Source organism: Anopheles merus, chromosome 3L, assembly GCF_017562075.2.
Source record: "Anopheles merus strain MAF chromosome 3L, AmerM5.1, whole genome shotgun sequence".
Classification (NCBI taxonomy): Eukaryota; Metazoa; Arthropoda; class Insecta; order Diptera; family Culicidae; genus Anopheles; species Anopheles merus.
The window spans coordinates 2285061-2310724 of record NC_054085.1 but is presented as its reverse complement, the minus strand read 5'-3'; the positions used below and the strand labels follow the sequence as shown (position 1 = coordinate 2310724).

The following is a 25664-nucleotide window of genomic DNA, read 5'->3' as shown; positions in this document are numbered from 1 at the left end:
TTCTACAGCTCAGTTGGGTTGGTTCTAGTAAACGCATTCTTAACAACACCACTGGTGGGTGATTTTGTATACATACTTTTACGTATACTACAATTACACAACTAATCCAAAAGCTTCCATAGGGACATTGGCACATAATTATTGAACCATAATTGAGCTTCCCGAAAGCTATGCGAACAATGAGCTCAGATGAAAAAGTTTTCACACGGCTATGAATCAGCGGTGATAGGAAATATTATTGTCAGTAAATTTTCATTAGCGCGCAAACTGGACCGCGTGAAATCTGTTCTAGTTTGCTAGCAAATGTGGCGGTCATAGAAGCAGCAACCGTACGTTTACTGCACTTCCAATTTAAACTCTTGCCGACACGTTCGTGGAATACTAGAGCCGCGTACCACCTGGAATATTCCACCTCCTCCTATTATATTAACCAGGTTAATACAGCACCTTCTAGCGAGCCAACTTTCCTTATACGATTGGCATCGGTCCAAGCTGCGGGGTTGTTGAAAGCTCGTTCCACTGAAGGTTCTACGGGCAAACAGGTAAAGTGCTTACTGATTGTGTGTAACGTTCGAACGAGTGTAGTGTGGTTCGCTTAGCAGCAGCAGCATCCTTAGTAGTGGCAACAGACTTCACTGCAGGCATAAATTGTGGATGATATCACCGAAAAAAGATCCCAAGGAGCAAGACATCAAGTGCACAGGGCCTGCATGGTTCCGTTTAGATTGGTCGAAATTCAAACTGCTTCGTGTTGCTCTCGGTATGGGTTTGCACCGTAGAATTCGCTTAAGGTTCGATTACTTCAATTTAGTATGCAACCTTTAACCGAGCGATGCATCGCAAATCGTCAGGTTTTAGGCTAAATTGAGATTCAAGTGGTATTTGAACTGGCAACAAAAAAAACCAATACACATTGATACTACGGACTGTCCACAACCCACTAAACCACGTTACTCACGCTCTCAGACTGGAGGATAGTTTAGAGGAGTTCCATAGTAGTGTAGAGGAGGAGGAGGAGGAATAATATTCCTAATTTGGTCTTCCCATTCCGTCGGATAGCCTGTGAACAAGATGTAGGGAGATATATTTCCGTTTAAACTCAACACGCCCAACAGATAACGATACATTTGCAATGTAATGAAAACAAATCGAGTTTTAAACCGAAGCAAACCACATTGCACTCTAGCATATTACTAATAGACCCCCGACCATGGAGCGAATGCATTGCTTGAAACTCATTTTTGCTAGCAATTTTTTGTTATAATGATAGTAGAGTAGAGTTGAGTTGGCAGTGCTGTATGCTTTGTGGCCTAGAGCAGTGGTGAACCCACATCGGCGCCTTGGGTAAGTTGTCTGATCCAACAAGAAATAAATATATTCATGAAATACAAACATCTACCACGCGGTACCGCTGCCCTGACTAACGCACCAACAACGGCAGCTGTACACAGTACGGGAAGGAAACATTTCCTTCCCTTGGGGAGGTGTCCTTTCACGAAAACTAGAACTTGTCTTGTCCCAAATGTCTCCATTTCCGAACCATCCACGTTCGTCTCCTAGAGTGATTGTGATTCTGTTTTTTTCCACATTTATTTTTTGCATTTCCTAGCAGCTTACGTTGTGTTGCGTAGTGTGTTGCGCTGCGAGCAGACGGCACAGGATTATGTTTGCAGCCGTGTGTTACGCTAGCGGCAGCGCACTCTTGCGGGATGAATAAATATAAAGCGAAATGAAAACAAAATTGTACAATATTGTACTTCTCATCTTCTCCCATCCTTCCCAGGATGATCTGGATCTGTTATGCGTCATCAGTTGAAACGATTCCTTCCAGCGGAGGTAAGCAACTTTTGTGTCCGACCATCCCCGTTCCCCTATTTTGTGGCCTGTTGATATCTTGTAATAGGCCGCCTGTTATTCTGGCGCGGTTTTGTGCACAATGTTAAGACCGAATGAGAAATTTCAAGGCATGACGTAACAATTGCGTTCATTTCAACAAACTTTAAGAAACCCTTTACTTATTTTCTTAAGCATTTACAAATTATAGCCTTCAAATCATTGCACTGCGCTTTATGTCGGATTAACGTAGGATGGAATTAATTTATTGAAACGGATAGATTTATTGGGGCCGGTCTGGTGGTCGTCAACTCGAACGACTTAACAACATGCCCGTCATGGAATCAAGCCCCGCGAAAAGACCGTGCTCCCATACGTAGGACCAGTGGCGGATCTAACGGTAGGCGGTCTAGGCGGTCGCCTGGGGCCCCGCCGATTTAGGGGCCCTATAGATCGCCATTCTATAGTATGCCGTATGGACAGAGTACTAGCGACAAGGGCCCCCGGAAGGCCGTTGGGGTCCCGAGGCTGGTGAAGTCACTGAAAGCCAAGCTCACTTCACTAGTGGGTACAGGCAGGCCTTGACCGGCAACAGTTGTTGTGTCAAAGAAGAAGAAGAAGTTTCATTTGAAATAGAAAAGGTGTTACCTCCACTGACAAGATAAGGTTTGCCTGCAGTTTATTCTGATTCGAAGGTAATTTTGTTTGTCTGTTTCACTAGACGATTGATCAAAAGTATTGATGAAAAAAGAATTACCTATCAAACTATTAAACATCCTAGCCGTTAAGCTAACACGATCGTGTAAGGTAAAAGAAGTAAAAGAAGTAGGATACACCTTAAAAAGAAGGTAGTCGCTAGAGGCTGATACAGACAGTAAGTTGCGCAACTCAACAAAAGTCTATAATGAGTTTAAATTTCAAATGGTTCAAGCTAGACATACAGGGTTTTACGAGTCACTTTCGCATGTAAACGTTGTTATACACCGCGAGCACGATGTTAATCCACACAAATCTGATATTTCATTTGCATCATCATATTATTTAATTTCTTCAGCATGATTTTCAACACGTCTCACGCTGGATTGAGTTTGACAGCTTTTGGTGTAAAAGCTGAAATTTCATTATGAATCAAATACAACATTTGACAGCTATTGAAAAATATCTTGGAGATGGTGAATAAGTATGTGCACATTCGAAAGTGACTTGGAAAACCCCTGTAATATCCTCATCTCATCTACATCAATCAGTCACATATAGCCAAGTTCATAAATGGTTTTGTTTATGTTATCCACGTTGATGAGGCGTTTGTTGTCATGCACCTACAGTTTAGCTCAGCAATTGTGCAAGAACGTGATCTCTCCTCAGTCGGTGTAGTGCAGCTAGGAAAAAGATCCCATCACATGGAGGCGTTAGCATGGAGGAGAAAAAAAAACTAATTCATTGAAATCCCGTGACAGATGAAATCGTTGATCTACGCTTCGACATAGGGTGCCGTTCGGTGTGGCCACATCACGTAGTGGCCAAAATAGTTGCTCAATTGTTCTGTCAATTTGGAGGGCTTTGTTTATCAAAGCCCCGATGCGTTTGATCAATTTCAGCATCATTTAAGATATTTATGTAGTTGAGACAAAAATAGTGCAGAAAGTGTCCCGACTTGCAAGTAAACTTATGGTTCCCAATTTGTAAATAACCATTGGTGGTTTTCACGAAATGAGTTTCAGGGCATGCATACACATCCATCCATCCATACACAATGAAACCCTACAAAATGAGCATATGAAATTTGAATGGCGCAAAAAAGAGAGAAAAATGACGATAATTTGATTCTGGAAGTAACTCCTAATGACGCCATGAACTGCAATGAGAATTTCTTGCTGTTGAACTCATTTTTTACATTGCCTGTTTTTCGTAAAGTTGTACTGTCTCCTGAACAAGATCTGCAATGCTTGGAATACCAACATCTCCATTACACAATGTCTTAGTAAAGGTGCCAGCTGGTTTGCCTGGTTTTAGAAATAGGATCAATTGAAAAATTCATGCAGTACAAAACATAGTATAGAATTCATAACGATTTGAGATTTGCAATCAACATAACTGGTGATAAAACTCAGCACCACTACCGAACAACATATTGCCTTGTGACGCGCGTAGTACATCGGATTTTAGAACAAAGTTCCACTGCACTTTAAACGCAACTTTGAGTTGGATTTGAATCTACAGTGGCTAAGATATTACAATACCGTGCGTATAACAGCTGTGCCAGGGTACCACTCGCCTGTGGTAATTCTGTTTTAATTGGGATATTACATTAAGATTCTGAAATACAAAAGTTGCCATAATCAGTGGTGTTAGGAAGTTTGCTAAACCATCGATTAACATAATCCATAGATCGTTTGTTTCGATCTCGATATGACGAAGAGTCTGCATTATATAGCGTATACACACAGCTCATAAGATACATACAACGCAACCAAGCATAGGATGGGATATCAGATGATGAGTAACTAAAAAGGAAGCAAAACACACCATAAATAAAAGCAAAAGCTACCTTATACCACGCATTCTTGCCCAATGCGCTTTCCAAGTGTTGGAAGAATCTTAAGAATTCGTGGCATTTTCAGCTTTTGGGCACGATTGCGACTGAAATGAAAACAAATGCCACGGATTAGTTTACTGTTATTGCTCTTGTTCACCGCAGTGATTGTCCTGAATTTTCCAGCTTCTTGCATTTACCTGTTTTTCGCCCTTTTGTGCTACTTTCGTTTTTCGTAGCATTGGTGTGTCCGTATGCTTCTGTCTAATCGTAAGCCACAACGGCACGAAAAGTTACTGCACATCACAAACAAGAATATTGCAGCAGTTCTTTTGTTTTGTGTGTTTTTCGGCTCTGCTTCCGTTGGGCAATTATTGAGCAACTTCACCCAAGCGCAACATTTGGAATCTTTGTTCCGTTGGGCAACAACAAACCCCATCGCAGGTCGCCAATCAATTTGGAGTATATGGTTAGAGTACACTATATCCGTTACACCTTTGGGCTGGTGCTGGTTGCTTCCAGCAGCTGCCATTTTAATTGAGTTTTATGTCCACACAGTTTCCGGCCACTGTGGCATGCTAGCGGGTCTGCAGGCTCAAGGGGAACCTTTCCGATTCTTACCACTGGTCAGGTTCATCCTGCCCTGGTCTGATTACTATTTTTTTTTTCATTCTTTGTTTGGTGGGCAACGTTTGTGGGCTACTTAATTATGCATTCAAATACGCCCAGTGTGAAGATATCGGTGTGTTTGAACAGTAGGATTGGGCGAAGTTGGTATGCATACTTTCCATTTCTATTTAACATTTTAGGGCTCCCATTTTCCTAAAGGCGACTGGTAGCTTTGAGGAGGAAAACAAAAGCATCAAAAGTTCACCAATCACACTTTCTGCTCCCAGTCAAATCACTGGAAATATTGCTAACATACAATAAGTGCGTTTAGCAGTGGAAAAGAAAATCAAAAGGTATTTAGCCTAATTGTTTAATCGGTACTTGAACGCTGCGTGCGATAATGTGCACCCGGGCACGCAATCCGAAAACCCAACCCATAAACTTTGATTTAAATCATTCATTTTTTAGGGTCAATATACAAACGGGTTTTTATTAAAACAGTAATATTACTGGAGAATCAGCTAAATAACATCATATGAGTAATATCCATTCCATTGATTTATTTTAATTAACAATCCCTGCTCATTATGAAGAGTGTTTCTAGGGCTTCTTAACTACTGCTATCTATCGGGAACACTATCGATCGCTTTTGCACCAATTGAATTTTACGAACGATTAAACTAATGAACGATTGTAACACTAATGACATCGTTTCGATTGAACCCAGCACTGAACCGGCACATGAATAAGTAACACGGACGACAAAATGTCATGTTTCCAACAATCGCCATCGTTCTATCATTGTTGTGTGGCCATGAAGCCTGGTGTATGTGTATTGCTTTTTTGTTTTTTAAGAGCCCTTTACATACATTTCATCTCAGCTCTTAGTGCGTTGTTGAGAGGCCTCATAATTGTTTTCACAATTGCTAATGTTTCTTTATAATTGTATCCAAACAAGACATAATAAAATGCTTATCCATAGTAAAGTAAGAACCTAACACAGGATTGTGGTGTTATGCTGTACTGATATGTTGTTTTTGTTTAGAACAAACGTATTCCAACAAACGTTCCATCTCGTAACAAATATTATTGATATAAAGTAAAGGCCCTATTTGTGCATATTTCTTACAAATAAACACCCCAAAGTGTTTTGAATCGTACTATGATTTCTGCAAGATGTCAGTATCGCATTACAATGAAATTGTAGCCACTTCAGTTTGGTTTATTTACGTCTAGTCACCATAAAAAAAAATAAATAAATAAAGCTGCCCTCCAAGTTGTCCTTCGCATGGTTGCACGAGGTTCTTGCGCTTATCGCAACCGTTTTGTGAAGGGGAGGAGGTCGAGAATACGTTAGGGAGGACGGTAAAAGCGAAACAATGAGTCATCCTTCGCCGCCACCTTCGAAAGCACCAATACGAAGAGAAATTACATATATTTTAACACCCACACTAACAGCTGTCGTGTTGATAGTCCTTCAATACCGGTGCATGTGGAAACATCATTGAACGAATGTACCCCAATCCCAAAAGAAAGCAACTAAACTAGTGTTGAAAATGTACGACCATACTAAACGCAAGCAGTAGCAAGGCATTAAGTAAGCCGTTAGTAAGTACATAGCAAGCCATGAATTGTGAAACCGGCACATGTGTCAGTATGCGCTAGTGGACTGTTAATTTGCTTACTTTTCCCCACGGGAAAATTCGCGGCACTCCGTAGCATATTGCGTATGACAAGCGATGGTAGATAAAACGAAGGAAAAGCGATGCATTTTTATTCCACATCAAGTGCAAAGGATCAATTGCGACAGGTGCCACGAGTACGGCAACCGTTCGAAGATAGTATTGGTGTAATCGTTCTGATTCGCGTACGACATTCCATGGGTTTGCCGTAGGTTGTCGATGGTATCGATGCGATTCCAATGGGTGTAGGAAATGGAGGAAAATAAGAAATGTTTGCAGCATTGACGACATAACGCTGGAATAGAAGGTTGTTCTGGCTGCTTCGGTAGACAATGTTTTCTTTTTATAAATACATTAATACTTTTCCAACAAGTTGCGACATCGCGTAAAACGAACTTCTTTAGACGAGTGTAGAAATTCAAAATGAGTTGAATAAGCACAGACTTGACGTCATTTGTTCGGGGGTTCGGTGGGTTGTATCCTGCGCAGTTTTCTTCGAAGTTTTCTCGCTCTCTCTCTCGTGATTTAGCTTGCTTTCTCTTTTTCTCTCTTTTACACACACACATACATTCTCTCTAACATTCTCCCATATACACTAACACTAGCAAAGGTGGTGAAAAACTGGTTTGCCATGATGGTGCGTGTGTCTTGCTCGGGTATGTTCTCGGGCGGAGCTAGTAGGTTCGTGATGTGCAACCGAGTTCAAAAGGATATCAGCGTTTGTAGTGGAGAGGTGTACTACCGTCCGCGCTCTGTCACCGGAGAGTGAAGGACAGTGTTTTGCAAGTGAGGAAAATTATTTTGTATAGCTTGCTTATTGTGTTGGTTATACATCTCTGATCTACTCGTTGTTCGATGTTCGAAGTTAGGCGGAAACTATACAATCGTGGGTTTGCGATTGATAGTCAGTAGAGGAAATTATTTATTTGGTGGAGATGCATTTCCTCGCCCCGCAACTCGGTCATGTGAACAGGTTCATCGGAATTATTGGCGAAAGCGGAGAGCCTAGTGCACTACTTGCTTGGTTTGTTTAACGAGTGTCCGGTGTTATATAATATTTGTGTTCCATGATCTAATGCTACTAGCTGCAAATAAAAGTGAAGCAAATAGAGTTTTCCTGGTGCGGTGCTATATTGTGTTCTTATACGAGAATGGATTGGGGGCTGTTTCATAATATGATGAAGTAGACAAGTTTTTACCATTAAGGGCAAAATTGTACACCAAACAGTTACCAAATAGTAGTGACATACAGTGGAAAATGTATTCCTAGGTTTAATATATTTCCCCACACCTCTCATTTCGGTCCTAACCGGCGCCTCCCGGTGTGTGCTGCAACAACGATGTCCTCAAACTGTGTACATCAGATGTGTACTCCTTGTGATTCCCGAAATGCACCTGTGCTCTCCTCTGCTGGCAAATCGTATAACAACGCGCATATCTTCGGCGATGCAGTAATGAGCCATTTTTTTCAAATGCTGTGAAAAAATCGCTTGAAAAAAGGATGCGGCAAGAATAGCGGCAATAGGTTGGTAGCGGTACCGTAGTAGTAGGAGAAACACTGCTGAGAGAGAGAACGAGTATAAGAGTTGGAGCGAAAAATTCTAAAAAGGAAAAACAAACTAAAGGACGTGATGTATGTATCGGGGATTGAGTATGTGTGTGTCACTCCGTGTGTTGAGAGAGAGAGAGAGATAGAAAGAGAGAGAGAGAGAGAAAGAGAGAGAGAGAGAGAGAGAGAGAGAGAGAGAGATAGAGAGAGAGAGAGAGAGAGAGAGAGAGAGAGAGAGAGAGAGAGAGAGAGAGAGAGAGAGAGAGAGGGGGGGGGGATAGAGAGAGCGAGCGAGAAGAAGGTGAGGGATATATGGAGAAAAAGAGATAAATTAAATGAAAAAATTGAGCAAAGTTGATTAGGTTTTCCTGGTACTGGGTACGACCAACAATTGGTAATATTGTTGAAAAAACCTTAGACAGGGTGAAGGAAAGTGGAATGAAAAAAGGCTCCGGACTATCGCTGCAGTGCAACGTTTCGGTTGTGGTAGTTTCCGCGCTTTTCCTGTGCCGCGGTCGGACAATGTCGTTGTAAAGATGATTAATAATTAAAATCTAATTTGTACACAATGTGTACAGAATTATACAGGTGCTGGGTGGAAAATTGCAAAATCGGTCATAATAAGAACAAACGAAAATAATAATGTTCACTAAAATGCATACAACGAAAGTGCAGTATATAATCATTGTATGCGGGCTTATGTAATTTTATGCAGTTCAGTGCAGTGTGATCAGTTCCAGTGCTAGTTAATTTACCATAAAGAATAATGGAATTGCAAATATTCTAACACATTTTTTATTTATTTAATTTTTGTGATTTTTTAACGAAAAGTAAAACTCTTTCAAGTTTTCGTTTTTGACATCGATCATCGAACAATTTTTTGAATAATCATAAATTGAGAGGAGACTTTTACAAAAATAGATATTATTTAGGCGGTAGAAATGAGTAATGATTTTCTTTTGGTTTAAAAATCAAATGTTGAATATGAATTACATATGCATTTTTATTATAGTTTCAGAAAATAAGTGACGCAGAATAGTGCCGTATATTAGCTTTGGAATAGTGTGTAGCCATTTTTTATTATTGTAAAATTGTGACATAGTATGGACAGCAACCAAACAAGCATAATACCCCACCAAAATCAATCAAAACAATTTATTGTGAAAGTGATCTGACGGAATTGTGATCCATTTATTATTTTTTGTGTTGAGCAGTTACAAATTTTAACCTACGAAAACACGTTCAAAGGCGTATGCAACAATAAAACACACAAAAACCGCTCAAAATCATTAATCGTGCAAGAGTGTAAAGAAACAATTCAGACACAAAACATTCTGCAGATATTTGAAATGCTACTTAAACGTGCAAGGAACGAGTACAGCTTTTGAAATAGAGAAACTATGAGAGGATTGTATTGAATCTTCTTTAAGGTACGTATACTTTTTATTAGAATTTGTTACTACTGCTCTCCATTTGTATTATGTACTGCAGTAAAATCTGGGTGATAAGAAACCCAGGGAACTAAAACAAGTATTGCTATACGAAGTTTATATCATGTCCATTTCAATACAAACTGTACTATACTTTGTTCGGTGATTGAATTTTATGAATGGCATTTGTTAATTTGTTATTTATATTTAGCATTGGCAATACAGTACACTGCAAATACAGTAAAGCCCCTCATAACGAGTATCTCTTGTAACGAGTTTTTTGCATGACGAGTAGATTAAAATACACAAATGCCTCTCTATAAACAAGTAAAATCTCGCATGACGTGCAATATTATTGGTGTTCCTGCTGCATTTTTAACTTCCCATAAAGAATCAAGTTAACTAATGTTAACATTGAACATTTCTTTGATTTTGATTACCGTTCAGGTAAATAAGAGTTTTGATACTTATAATTTTTGAACACCAAACTATTTCCAGAAAAAACAAAAGACGAAAATGTTTGCATATGTTTGTGATATATTAGTGTGATATATATGAGTTTCTTCCATTTCGATACTTAGATTTGACATACACATGATCTACCGATTGCTGCCATTTAGTCATACAAGTGTGTTGTAGATTTGATGCCAATGAATTGATTGGAATCTTAAATCCCGTGTAAGCGGGAATTCGTGTTGGAGAATATTTACCACAAAAAATCCATTGGATGAAACTGAATTATTTTAGAAAAACAAGTCTAGCAGGAAATGTGTAATTGCTAAGTCTTCATAGACATACACTATTATTTTGCATAATTATTATTTTGCAGCAATACCATTAGTGACTTGGAATTATTTTATGTCTGCAAGTATCATCCGGGTGAAGCTGTGGCTCTTCAATGGCATTTATGTAACTCGGAAAATTTTAAAGAAAATACAAAAACAATCGATCACTTTTTCAAGGAAATGGATCAATGATCATACAAATTATATGGATAAGAGTCTCCAGCATACCGAGTAAGTCACTGGAACGGATTAAACTCGTTATGCGGGGTTCCACTATAATCTGATATAATAGTTATATGTATCGAATCAGTAATGCATACAAATCCTAAATGAAAACAATAAAAACATTTCCGTAAAAGGGTAAAATAAATAAACCAAGCATTAAAATTTTTATGATTATCCAATGCTTATGTATCCAATGAAAAGCAAATTTTTAATATAAGTTGTTTTAAACTATTGTAATAGTATTGTTAGGAAAAGGTGGTAATCTTCAAAATTGCACTAATGCATAAGTCTATTCATTTTAGCATGTTGTTGAAAAATAGAAACGAAATGTTATGTTTATTTCTTTCACGCTACCTAAATTTGCCAATTTCTATAGAATTTTGAAATCTTTTGAAATAAATATTTACCATTTACCATGTTTTCTCACCAGATTCATCACACCAAGTTTTCTCGCTTGTAGAAATCTCTCTTCTGTATTTTCCAATATGTATGTAAAGCCAAATCAATAGATATATGTATAAAAGTAAAGGGAGAGTAGTTAAGTTTCCAGTTTACTAGACTAGACATGTTGAATTCCAATGAATGTGACTGAAAATTTTCTATTACTCGAAATTTATCAACTATTGCTTCGTTAAATAAATCATAGTCACATCCTTATGACCACAGTAAAAAGACATATTTAATAGCTACAGCTCTGATTTATGTTGATGATGGCTCCAATAGAAAGCAAATTGTGTAGGTTTCTTTATGTCCCAAGGTTGTATTGGGCCTTTTCCTTGCTGGTAGCATTCTATCCATCCTCAAAGCAATCAATACGAAAGAATCTATCATAGAAATGAACTCATTTATGTCATAAATAAATGATCATCTACGAATCATTGCAAATGCCGTCATAATATGTTGAATGATACACAAGTACGTACCCTAATACATCAATAGTTTGCTCGCAGGCAAGAGACAACACAAGACAAAAATATGGTACAAACCGGAAATTTCTTCTGTTTACCACTTTGTTCTTTTATATTTCGTATGGCATTCAAATGTATGTTTATGTGTAATATCAATCAAAGAGTAGGGGCAGTAAGTAATGTTCAATTTCCCGTCCGGTAGTGGTTGAATTTCGGGGAGGAGATTTTGCTCTCTACGTCGGAAATGGTACAGTAGGTGACCGCTAACTGGATGTGTTTTACTTGAGTTTTTTTATGTGGAAGTTCGTTAACTGGAGTGGTTCTCAGCTAAAAACACAAAAAGGTCAAAATATTAAACATCTTGAATCTTACGAAGGGAAATTCACAGCAAATATGCATTTTTTCACAAATTTAAACTCTCAGTTAGCGGTCATCTACTATAGTATCGTAAAATATATAATACAACCCGACCTAATTCGCTGTATAAATTTTTCTGACATATATAATAATTTTATTGATTTATAGAAGAAGTGCTTATTCATTTGGACAGTCATGTTTTTTTTTTATTAAATCTACCCTATTTTTCAACGATATCCGTAGGTTATTATGATATAAAATTATCAATAATTAAATTTGAGACCAAAAACATCTTAATTTCAGTATAAATTCATGCAGCAAATAAAATCTTTAGGATAAATATCCTGTAAACTCCTGCAAAAAATAGTGTGGCAGGAAGGATTTGGATTCATCTTCTAGCTTTAGTATATTACTTCTAATTATTGTTAGTGATCATTTCCATTCCCACATTTGAGACTGGTATAGAAACAAATAAGATAAGCTTTAGAAAATGTCTTTAATTTGCGCGAAAGGTTATTTTGTGCCCAAAAATTGAATGATACATGATGGACAATATTGTTTGTATATAAAGTATAAATTGAGCATAGTTAATTACTTCATTGATATCACTTCAAGTATTTTATGGACATAAAAACAATTAATCATCCGGGAAAGAGAACCAAGTGAGTGAATGAGGCGATTTAGTGTGTCAATAGACATTTCCAAACACATTCAATTAGCAAATTGTAGGGGTTTTTTCTGTGAAACATTTAACGATCTTTCTTAAACTGCCATCTTCATTTTTATCGCAGACTGGGGGTTGTAATTCATGATTTCAAAATCGTCATAGGTAAAATCGTCAATTGATTCTACCTTTCGTTTAAAAACGAGTGTTGGGAATTTTGTGGGCGTTCTTTCTATTTGCTCACGCAAGCCATCGACGTGATTCAAATAAATGTGAGTGTCGCCGGTGGTATGGATAAACTCTCCTGCCTGAAAACATTGAAAACATTTGCATGATTGTACCCATCAATATTCTAGCAGACAATATAATCTTACCTTTAGTCCGGTGACATGCGCGATCATGTGAGTCAGCAAGGAGTAGCTGGCAATGTTAAAGGGCACGCCCAGACCTACGTCGGCCGAACGTTGATACATCTGACACGACAGCTCTCCATCACTAACGAAAAACTGTGCCAAGCAGTGGCATGGTGGTAGCGCCATGTTAGGAATATCAGAGGGATTCCAAGCGCACATGATGATTCGACGGTCGTAGGGATTGTTCTTAATTTTGTCGATCACTTCAGCCAGCTGATCTATTCCCTGACCTGTGTAATCGTCGTGGCATGTTTTGTAGGTGGCACCAAAGTGGCGCCACTGAAACCCATATACCGGGCCCAAATCCCCTAGAACAACGTATAAATTAAGTTTTACATAAAATGTGTGCCCGTTTCGCAATAACAAGAAAATATTTACCTTCCTCACGATCGGTGAAGCCGCACGAATCCAGATACTCTCGAGTGCTGTTACCATCCCAAATGCGTACTCCCTTTGCTTGCAAATCCTTGACATTCGTCGAGCCCTTGATAAACCAAAGTAGTTCTTCGGCCACTCCTCTAAAGAATACCTTTTTTGTTGTTAACAACGGTATGATCCCGTCGCGTAGACTAAATCGCATCTGGGCTCCAAATATCGACAGGGTACCAACACCCGTGCGGTCGAGGCGTTTGCTTCCTTTATTGATAATATCACGAATTAACTGCAAATATGCTTGTTCCTCTTCATTTCCACTGTCTTTATTGACGATATTTCCGTTTTCGCCCTCCATTATTACCGGGAATAACACTGGAATTAAATTATATTTGCGCTGTATCTAGTTTGGTATGTTGACAAAAGGCAAAAGATGTAATGAATCACAATTGATTTGGCGCCATTTGATTTGGTTTGACAGCTACGTCACAGTGTGGCCATTTATTTCTGATTATTTAAAAATATGTACATAAAAATATGTAAATTTTTATATTCATGTTTATCGAATAGTATTTAGTATAATTCTTATATAGATTTATTTTAAAGTAGCATTTGAGTTGTAACATATATTTTCCTTCCCCATGAGCAGCTGGAAAACCCACTGTGCATTTTATAGCTGATGAAGTTTTATGGCAACTTCAAAAAAGCAGCTTGTAATAATTTTGCATACAACTTCATTTATGAAAATTAAAAACCTAATCAATATTAAGATAAGAGAGATATTCCTATTATTTTACAGTTCAATCTTGAAGATTGGAACAGGAACTTCTGTTCGTTTGTGTGTTGATTTCAAAACCACGATCGTTAAGCATTATGTTAAGACAATTTCCGGTTTAATTATGAAACAAGACAGCCATATATATTATTATTAACTTCATTTCATTTCAAATTTTCAAATTACATTATTTACAAGATGAACTGCTCATTAATCATTCTGGAATTGGTTTTCTTATAATTCCATTACAGAGATGCATCCTAAATCATTACTAGCATTCAACTTCTGACAAAATCCTGATAGATGGTGAGTACTATAAATGACGGTTTCAAATGATTTGTGTTTATATAAAAACGGTTAGGTCTATTAAACAAAAAAAAAATACTATATGATTCTTTTGATGTTTTGCTCATAATTTCATGCATTTCATCGCATTGATATAATATTTATTTTTTCAACTACCGGTAACGGCTGGCAGGTGGCAGTACTCAGTATTCTACTGAACGCCTCACTGGTTTAGAGTTTCAGAGTAATCACATAACAAATATGTGAAATAAGTAATTGAATATCTCGTTTAAACATATTTCTCTTCTTCTTATTTGGTGCTATAATCTAGCTTTACATTGGCCTAGTTTGCTGTGGCCTTCAGTGACTTGTTTAGTTTACTTATAGCAGGAGATTCAGTCCTAAGTATGGGCAATTTTGTCCATATGAAGCTTAAACCCATGAATTTTCATGTCTAGCTAAACATGTTTAGCTCCAGAATCCAGCTGAGTGATATAGCATACATTTTGCTCCCGAGTTACTTAGTACGGAACTTGCGCGCATTTTCAAATTGAATTCTGTTTATAAAATGCTGTAACGAAAAAAATATTACGAACATTTTAGATGCATAATTTTTGTATCAAATGATTGTATTTTTTTTCTTTTGGCTCAACAACCGTTGCTGGTCAAGGCCCGCCTGTACCACACTACTTGTGGGTTTGGCTTTCAGTGACTTATTGATCCCCCCCCCATAGCAGGATAGTCAGTCCTACGTATGGCGGCACGGTCCATTTGGGGCTTGAACCCATGACGGGCATGTCGTTAAGTCGTACGAGTTGACGACTGTACTACGAGACCGGCTTATGTTGGGTTGAATGATTGTATTATGTTGCGAATTGTCGCCGACAGAAATGAACAAGGTCTAAAAATAGAAATGAACTAATTAGGATTAAGACTAGAACTAGGATGAATTCGGAAGTAGGATGAACTATAGCATAGGATTAGATAGGAAGGCCACGCCCACTTTATAGATTAGGACAGCTTGTGCGGTTAGTAGTTTAAGTAGTGTTAGTAATTAGGATGCGCGCGTAAAGTGCGTGGGCATAGAAGCCACATTAAAATAAGGGTGGGGGTATTCATGATAAGGACATAGGGCATAAGGAAACTAGGATTAGGAAAATTAGGATTAGGCATCGCTAGAGTAAGATAGCGGCGTAGAACGGCTACGCTGATATGAATGAATAAAGTAAGTTCCGTTCTTCCCTAAGAACAGTGTAGCGTTTACTTACTCCGCTTGCATACGGGGTTGCGATTCCGTCACTGCAGACCTTCTACTGGGATTATTGCCCGGTTAAGGATACGAATAATATAACGTGAGATTGGATTCTCTTAACTGAATTTACTGCAAGATACATTGCAGCTACAGATTGTCTGTCTATTTACTTACAACAATGTGTTACAGCTTTTACAAAAGTTGAGGAATGATACCATGCTTCACTGCAGAATGTTCTTTCCATAAAATATTTGCGACCCAAGATGTCGGCTTCTATTTTAAGGGACATACGGAAGGGTCATACATGAAATATTCACTGCAAGGCACACGTAACACGTGGCTAGCGAAAGTATAACATTCTATTACGTTCGTTTACTGCTTAGAATGTGCTGGAAAGAGCGAAAAAATCCGCGATCGTTCGAAGACGGCAATAGACGCTTAAAGGGAAAAAGGATACATTTGCACAAACTTCACAGCAAAACAGCACTACTCCCCTGGAACGGGCTTGCAGGATTGTTAACAAGCAAAAAAAACGAACCTGCGCATATAAACATCAATGAGTCAGGTCATAAAACCTCATGTACACAGGAACGTCGTAATGGAGAGGAGTCGTTACGAAGTACAAATATTTTTATTGCTGCAAGGTTGGTTGCTTAGCGTGTACTTTTTCTTTGTGGTATGGAGCGATGGGTCACTGGATCCGTGGATGGATTATTGGCCAGTATTAATTTACAAGCAAATGTCATGTATTTTGAGAGAAGCAAAAACTTTCAAAACTCCAATGGGTGTAGCAGTAAAGTAGCAATATGAGGCAAGTTATACACTTAATTACTATGTTGCTTACGTTGATTAATTTGGCAAAGCTACCATATAAAAACAGGAACTGTAGTGCATTGGTAAAAAAATTAAATAGTAAACATGTCTTTTCTTTTATTATATATTAGTTTAGGTATGCTAGGTATAATATGTTCCTAAAAATGATATTTTGTTTCGTGACTTGGCCGAATCATACAGTTTCAGATTTGATGAATAAAACAATGCTCTAATACCAATATCATTAGCTAGCATATTGGTAAGACTTTCTAAGTGCTGTACTACAAAGTTCAAGTTGATTGTATATGAGTTGATGGAGCCATGGAGCCCTACTGGATCGATTCCAGACATAAAGGCGCCAATGCAAAGCTACGCTTCTCCGCTCCGTTAAAACCTTGCCTCCGTTACACTCTTCTGGCATGTTGGCAACGTTATGAGGTTAGCTCGTAGTGTTCAAGGTCATTTAGTATCGGGCATTCCAAACATCGATCGAACCTGGTGTCGCGTGGGTGATAGCGCGTGGTCGAATGGAAATGAGCAAGACTGACCAACACCAACCGAAAGAAGGATGAACGAGAAAGGACGAGAAGGTGAAGAATAAAACGTTTTGCTTTGCTACTACCACCAGGATTGCAATGCACGTGTGAGCGAACGGTGACCTTCACAGTCCGGTATGGCATGTGACGAACAGCAAATTGCCAACGAGGTTGATAAAGAACACTTTTCACGAAGCACTATTAGCTATGACTAATGCAACATTTATTCGATCAATTGCTATTTTCTTGATCCATATAAATTAAATAGGAACCCGGAGCGAAGAAGAATCTTAAATAACTATGCTGGTTTTGAGAAGAAAGGTGTTTAGCTATTTATTGAGAATCTACTGAGTTGAATATTTTAATGCAATGTAAGTTAATGTAATCTTACTTACATCGAGATATCCTAACCATTAGCATGATGCACTGATAACAGCGTGGTCATAAATCGCATGTCCTCTTCAATCTTCCGGATGATCAACTCACAGCAGGAGTTACCGAGCAACCGTACACCTTGTTAATGCCATGTTGCTCGATGCTTGATTTGAACATCTGCCAAGCCAATTTGTATTTCAATTTCACAGCCGTGCCCGTGGTTGTGTATTGCCGTAGCAATATGTGGCAATTTTTGGCAATTGTTCAATTTTGGCAATTTTGAACATCATTTTTTTATTGTTATCCTTCCATCTGACGGCAAATGCCAAAAGATATGTTCAAAAGGTACGCTTTTCGCAACATATCTAGTAGAATAAATTGATCTTCTCGTGCAAAGAACCCTCTACACACATCAATACCTTCTAAAGTGATAAAAAATGGATGTCCACTCTCATTGTGAGTAGTGCTGTTGCGCCATTTTATCATAACGAACATTGTGCTTCTTTTGTTGTGCCCTTCAAGAATAGTAAGATCCTGAACTTGTAGGTTCTAAAGCAATCCAACCGAGAGTTTCCGCTTGCCTATCTTTACCTTTTTTCTATATGGTTTCACAAAATATGCTGGTAGATATCTGTTGCACTATGAATTTATGTGTTGCTTCTAAAAACTCTTCCGGTGTAATTGAATTGAGGAAAACAGTGGAAATATGATAACGTTACTTTCCTTCTCTTGCCAAGTGGGAGGGAAATTTTGAAGCAATGAAAACAAAAAAAAAACACTTTACAACAAAGAAAGAGTTTTATCCAGACGATATGGAAAAAGAGTCAATATCCTGTAGGTCGGTGGTACCGCTGACCAGGATAGGTTTTGTTCGTATGACGCTCGATTTTGCTTCGTTCTTCATTAGGGGTTTGGATATTGATTTTTTTTTGCCAAATCTCATTTTATCCGAACATTTGTGCCAAACTTACGACTATGCCGTGGTACATGCCAGCTGTATGACCAGTAAGTTTCACAGGGAAACGAAAAAGGAAAAAAGTGACAACGAGTACGACAATGACAAAACTTCAAGATTGTAAAAAGTTTTTCCGTTTCAGGAAATAGCACGGAATGTAATATGAATAAAACGTAGCTTTTGCACTTACCTTATTTCGGTAGAAAAGGTATAAGCTGACAGACTGAAAGAAACGGTAACGCTGTAGCAGTGTGGCAAGTGTAGCAATTCATATTTTTACTTTTCGGAGGAAAACTGTGTGTAAAAATGAGTTACTTGGTGGGAAAAATGTAGGTGGTTATGCTAATGATGTGGTCCAAAACAATTGCACATGAAACTTATAATTTTCTGTGTAATGCCAAATAATAGTAGTTTTTGTTTCCAATATTAGAAATACTTGTTATATTAGAAATACGTCAAATATAGGCTAGAGTGTATCTGAAGCAATACGTCAGAACAATGGTTGATGGCCGAAATGTCTAGCTATTTGTAAAAAATCCATAGACTCCCAAAATCCTCAAAGACATGATGTAGTATCGCATAAATAGTGCAAGCACGTAAAAAATGATTCTCCAGCGCATTTCTGACGAGGAGGAAAAACCCCGTCATACCATGGCCGAGCGTCGAAACGGTCCGAACGTGAGTAGCTTTACATGTTTTTTCTGCATTTGTAGTGAGCTTTCGCGGTACGGGCTCTCACACTACACGTTCAGTATATAAAATGCTCTCGTAAAAGTTTGCCAGAGCGAATCGCACGTTAAGGGCGAACAACGAAACAGGGCTGAACATAAATCATACCCAGAGGTATACGAAACAGCACTCTGGCCCGGCGAAGCTGCTTGTTCAGCGGAAAACCCCTCATGAACTGCAACAATATTTTCTCCTGAGTATGTTTACCCATACCGATGCTCATGCACGTCGTTCGATTTGTTCTAGTTTGGAGAAGGATTAGCAGACTCATCATAAACCATTTCCGAGCATCCACCGAGAGTGCACACAAAAATTGCAGATGGGTTTTTGTGTTGGAGAACACAACGAATCGTGCAGTAGAATAGCACGAGTTAGTGGAGCAGGCAAACGTACATGCACCGAAAAGCTTCCCCTAAGGAGAGCTTTTGCAAAATGTCGGAGAGAATTGCAAAATTCGCTGAACAAAGAGCAGTACGAAAAGGACATTAGTGGCATCGTTGCTTCTGGAGCGTCTGGGTCACAACATTCAGAGCATTGTAGAAGCTGGGTAGGGCAAGGCAAGTGTCCCATGTTTATTAGCGTACACTTTATCCGGTGCGGAGTGCAATAGATGTGTCAGGCTCGATCTGTAACAGTAGTGTAATTCTAAAGTAATACGTTTTTTTCTGCACCGTCAAAGGAATCTCTTTTACTTGCGTAGCAGGCAGTCTTGACAGCACCAACACGACGTACTTGTAGGGCTTCTAGTGTTGGTGGTGTAGTTTTACGTCGAGATGATGCTATCGCTGCACCGCAGACGCCGGTTTGTCTGGAACACGATGAGTCACCGCCGGAAGTAGCCATCGTCGTCAGCATCGTCGGCCGGTCGAAGGCTTTTGTCAGATCTTTGCCACGAGTTCAGTTCGTTACCATCAGCTCGTGCGCGAAGGTGTGCCACCAGCACTATATGTTTTTTGTGTGATTTTTTATGGCTTTTTGCCTGCAATTAGGAGCTAAGTAGTGAAACAAACCTTCTAGAGTCTGATTAGGTGCAACCGAATCCAACGATATCGATATCATTGGACTGTGATTTTTGTTTTACTGAAGCCATGTTGTTGAATTTTCGCAGTGTCGCGGGTGTGAGTGAGCTTGTTGGCAAGAAAAGTCTTCGCAAATCGATAAACGGACACTGAGCTCTGCTCTACAAACACGATACACTAATTTCCAGTTCTGATGTTTTCAGCACAATCAAACACTAAATCATATAGTATTGTGTGAGATGATACTTTAGAACGTGTTTATCAAACAGTTAAAATTACCGACGAGTATATCCTATTTCGCATTGATCCGGCTTAGATCAGTTTTCATTCGGCGCGTTTGAAAACTTAGGACAAAGTGGCGTACTTCGGGCACCGGTTGCAGTATCGTACCGCACTGTTGTCGTTGTGTTTACTGATAAACACAATCAATAGTGTGCTACTCGATGTGCTGATCAGGCTAAACTTACTTACGACCGGCCTGATACTGACGATAAAAATAGGTACCGATTCTATGGTCACGATGGGACTGAAAGGAACCAACATTTTCATAGGTTAGTGTTCAAACCATCAAAGTGTTTCAAAATTGAAACCGGTACATTATATTGATGTTCATTAAAAATTATCAACAAGTACTACTTTTTATTGAAAATAAAATTAAAAACTACTCATAACACAAATCCTTGAAAGAAAATAATAGAAATAGAGAAAATGTATGGATATTGTGCTCGATACATTACACACACTAAAATATTTCATTATGAACGCAAAACGAGCATAATCCTGTTATAAATGCACCATATAATGTTGCCCAATAACTGGCCAAGTACTTTGCAGTGATTTATTTGCGAAATTATTTATGACAATCATCTTCTCTTTTATATAAATAGTCATCGTAAAGAAACCCACATAGTACAAATTCAACATTCAAATTTTTAGTGTGAATTGCGCATACTTAACTTGTCTAAAGATAATAGACAATTTGACTACATGACAACAATGACCATTTTAACAATTTATGAGTCAATTTGAAGAGATAAAAACAATATTTACCTGGTTCAACATGGCGTGCATTCGTATGAATCTTCTTTCTATTTGGTACATCAAATGTAGTCGGTAGAGGTGGGCCTTAGATACAAAAGGACATTGTTTTTAGCGATTTGATTGGTTTAACCATATCATGATAGTCAGTATTTAACATGTTATTGAACAACTATAATGCAGTTAAAATGTGTGGTTGTTGTTTAGCATCACAAACTTTAAAGAATGTGATGATGTTCAGTCCCTTTTTCTATCTGATGTAACGTGCTACGCAGACATGCCGACCTATATAGGCGTTCGAGACTTAATTCATTACCACGCAGCCGGATAAATCAATCCTTGCTACGGGGGGACGGTTCATTCTAGGTTTGAACCCATGACGGAAATGTTATTGAGTCGTTTGAGTTTACGACTGCATCATGGGACAGTCCATATAAGTACACCCCATATTTCAGCCCCTATGGGTATTGATTCAAGAGATTGAGGGCACTGCATATGTAGAAGATATGATTCGAATGTACTGACTTCGAATAGTTCATTTGAATGCTCCCACTTTATGGCAATTTTATAAACTTGTTTGCCAATCAGCCGTTATTTTATTGATTTCAGTGTAACCGCTTTGTAAAGGAAGTTAGTCATTAGTTAGTTAGTCAGACACTACCTAAAAAACAAAACAAAAATATAAAGAAATCAATTCTCAAACAACACAATTATCTCCTATCCAGATTAATTAATTTATGATTATCTTTCCTTCTCGTTTCAGGTAAGACGCGGCTCGTTAGTAGTTGAATGTTGTCAGGTGATATTTTGATCCGTCAACCTTTGAGTGTGGCCTTGCTGCCGCCACCCTCATTAATAGAGTTTTGTAAAATTATGGCGGCAATTGCAACGCTTGCCAATCAGCAAAATATCGACGATGATGACATTTTCCTAGGTAAATGATTGTGCTTAATAGAGATTGACGTTTTCCGCTGTTCAATGATTCCTGTAAGCACTGCCGGAATTGTGTCATTTTTTTTGGGTTTTCTTGTTGCATACACATGCTTTTGCTGTGCCACTTTGAAATACTGTACGAAAATTATTTCAAAAATGTGTACTTATTTAAAAACTCTATCAAGTGTTGTTAGCTTTGTTTGCTTTTGCTGTATTGATCATGTTGTTGTATGTATTTATATATGTTGTTAAATGTAAAATTTTTTAGAAATAAATCAATCTGTTTAAATGTTTTTGCATCAGGTTTAGTATTAGGAAAAATGAAAAGAGCTCCGAATTACTCAGAATATCTTATCTCGTATCGTAATCGAACACGTTTTGCCGAAAAGAAACATTGGACGAAAGTCCATTTTGGCATTCACCATTCTAGTGCTTTCTTTCACATAACACTTAACCCAAGGGTGGGTACGTTCCTCCTTGGGACGTTTGCTTGGGCCAACCGAACGTATGCCGAAAGTGTTTACATGCCCATGAACACATCTGTACAACGAACATGGCGGGGTTTACCCACCCGTGTAGAGGTCAGCAGCAGCACTCCCCATGAATGTTCGACAAGCGTTTCTGGCTTGCTGGTGGATTATTAGATTAGAGCAGAATTAGTTTTATGGTGTTTATTTTTGGCTCGTGAAAGTGTGCTTTTATTGCATTTTAATTTATTTATTCCCTCCACCAAGTGAATGTCCAAGTGAAACAAGGACCTGAAACAAGGACTAGCTGAGTCGTAAAGTGAATCGTGCAAGGATAGTGCGGTTACTACCCTATTCGATCACACCACAAATCGCATGGCTGACCTCATTACTAGCTGACGGATGAGGTTAAACTGTGTTGTGTAGTTGTTGTAGGACACCAGTTCCAGCTATTTGATGTTTACATTTGAAATGAAAATCCGGTGTAGTCAGTAGTGAGTTATTAGTATTTTTGAAAAACTACGAGGTTAATGACTTCTCACTGATTAAACACTGTTTACTTCTTCTTCTTTGGCTCAACAACCGATGCCGGTCAAGGCCTGCCAACACACTTGTGGGGTTGGCTTTCAGTGACTTATTGATTTCCCCCCATAGCAGGATAGTCAGTCCTACCTATGGCGGCACGGTCTATTTGGGGCTTGAACCCATGACGGGCATGTTGTTAAGTCGTACGACTGTACCATGAGACCGGCCTAAACACTGTTTACATAGTATCTTTGAAGTATTCAGAACATTCGTTGCAAATAAATATGATGTTTAATTACATTGTTGAAACAAATTATCATCAAATTAAAGAGTGTTCTTAAATTAGCCTTTAAGTTTAATCATTTTTTTTGCATAATCGATACTTCAAAGAAACCAATGTATCGTATTTCTAACTCGTCAGACTCTTGTTATCTTTTATGTAGTTGTTGAAACCTTCTGAAAAGGTCACTTTCTTGAATTAGGACAGTCAGGACAACAAGCCGGAAATGTGATGACTATACTACGGACCATGTCTATCATGTTCTGTGATAAAATTGAAGTATTTCGTCCAACTAGTTCCAGTGACTAACCAACCAGCGTGAAATATAATATACCAACTATAATGTACTAATGACATTCATTAAAATAACGACAGAGAAGAGTAAAGGTACAGCGATCGTTAACATTGGATGGTACAAAATATCTGTACATGCTTTTGCGTTATGGCAAAATATGACTCCCAATGCAACGATAGAAGACATACTCATTCTATGCTAGTCGAATGACGGTCATTCTATCATCCCCAAGCAACATTAGCTGACTCGGTGCTCCTTCTGCACTGTAACTGGATGAAGAACACCTTGCGCTTATCACACTGACGGATGTTCAACATTGACTGAAGACTAAACTTTCGTCATTACCGGTCCTAAATTAATGCCCCACGATGGCAAGCTGAACCGGAACCTTTCACAGATTTTGGTGAAAAACTGCAAGGCAGCTTTGAAACGTGAGCTTAAATTATGCAATCAATGAAAACATAGACAGCTGTTTTCTGAAAGCCTAAAAATGCCTTTTTCTCGCGATGGGACGCAAATTCAAATGCTTCCATTTCGCCGCAGCAATCGTTTCAGAAACTTAAAATTCATACGGGGTTTTCCAATCCCGTGCCCGTGTAACGGTGGTTGTTTTTCAATTGAGCAAACATTTCCCCCTTTCCAAAAGCAAGTTTGTCATTTTTTTCACGTTATGTTCGTTACGATTTTGTCAGATAAAAAAAAAACATATTCAGCCTGAGGTAGACTTGGGACGCTATAGCAAAAACCTTCCGTTGCCGTGCCATTTACAGTCGGTCAAACCATCAGGGGCGTAGGGCCGTGAGCGTAAGACGACTTGACTGCCACACTTTTATGATTCAGATTTCATTACACGTGCGTCACTTTTATGACGCCTGACGCCTGTTGTCGGCCTGCCAGCAGTTGATGGTAAGTTTTCCGACTTCCACGCTTCAGGTGCGCGTCGGGGCAATTTATGCCGCCGGCAATATTTAGCTAAACTGGTGGAAAAGAAGAACGATCACGGCTTGCACCAATGGCGTTCGTGGAGTCTTATAGGGCAACCATCCACACCGTGTAGTGTTGCCGCCTATTCCCGTTTGTGCTGGCGAACAGATTCTCGTCGGTTTACTTACTTGCCGACCTTTGCGAAGAGAAAGAATAACGTCCCTTTACTGTGTGTGTGTTCATATGCCTGCCCGCCGTTATTGCAAAAGCCTCTGAAAGTGGTTGGAAAATTGATCCGTTTTTCCATGCTCGGTTTCGTTTATCGGTGGCACTAAAAGTACAAGCGACACCGAGGAGAAAATCGATCAACAACCAGTTGTTTAGAAACGTTTACAGCGAGATAGAATTAGGAGACATGCACTCCTGGTACCAGTATTGATCTCGTTTACAGGTGTTTGATAAAAACAAAATACCACCAATTAAGAATGAAATGTCACATTTGCCTTCTCTGATGAGTATGTATGAGCCATTGCTTGGTTAGATGTTTTTATTATAGAGCTTTAGTTAGTTTTGAACTATTTTTTGGCTCATTAACCTCTCAGGTTTTTAGGTAAAATTAGTAATGTATACACAATTTCTTGCTACAAATGGAGATCAATAAACCATTAATTTTCAGAAAGGTTTCCATTCGTATTATTCAGTGGGTTAAATTAAATAATGTTGAATAAAAAAAGGTTTTTTGTCTACTATATTAAACTCTTCGGTGTTTGTAAAAGCCATTGATTAACTTGAAGCTTCATTTCTACAGCTATCTGAATTCTTATTACTTCATAAATTAAAATGATAAAAATTTAGTTTGACTATAACTATCCATTACAATTACATTCGCGAACAATATTTTTTTCACCAAGTTTGATTTTTTTGACAAAGTATAAAATGCATTTTTTTCTGTAAGGAAAGTTGTATACCCATTTCGTCAGTAGTTTTCGTTCTCTGTGTACTATGTGGCAATATTTGTTATGCATGTTTACGAAGTGTCAGTTATGTTTTTGTTTTCGAGATGACATACAAATCTGTTGATGTGGAAAATTTTGTTTTGTTGT

The 25664-nt window shown here is 38.5% G+C and overlaps 2 protein-coding genes across 10 annotated transcripts in view; one reads left to right on the top strand and one right to left on the bottom strand.

The window, feature by feature from the left end:
* Nucleotides 1–25664, top strand: part of LOC121598213 (protein Fe65 homolog) — a 35097-nt gene that overhangs the window by 2447 nt on the left and 6986 nt on the right. Inside the window, exons 1-4 of one of the 9 annotated variants that reach the window (XM_041924754.1) lie at nucleotides 7309–7443; nucleotides 9219–9636; nucleotides 14387–14441; nucleotides 21901–22071. In XM_041924754.1, the coding sequence (XP_041780688.1) occupies nucleotides 21927–22071 (145 nt within the window). In that variant the 5' untranslated portion in view covers nucleotides 7309–7443; nucleotides 9219–9636; nucleotides 14387–14441; nucleotides 21901–21926. Of the gene's footprint in view, nucleotides 1–1783; nucleotides 1837–7308; nucleotides 7444–9218; nucleotides 9637–14386; nucleotides 14442–19999; nucleotides 20651–21900; nucleotides 22072–25664 lie in introns of those variants that run through there. The other 8 variants (XM_041924758.1, XM_041924755.1, XM_041924757.1 and 5 more) reach the window with 8 other exon arrangements.
* On the bottom strand, nucleotides 12039–13827 carry LOC121598216 (thymidylate synthase). Its single transcript, XM_041924766.1, has 3 exons — nucleotides 13367–13827; nucleotides 12950–13296; nucleotides 12039–12883 (listed from the first exon to the last, which is right to left on the bottom strand). Exons 1-3 carry the CDS (start codon nucleotides 13716–13718, stop codon nucleotides 12674–12676), a joined length of 909 nt encoding a protein of 302 aa, XP_041780700.1. The 5' UTR covers nucleotides 13719–13827; the 3' UTR covers nucleotides 12039–12673.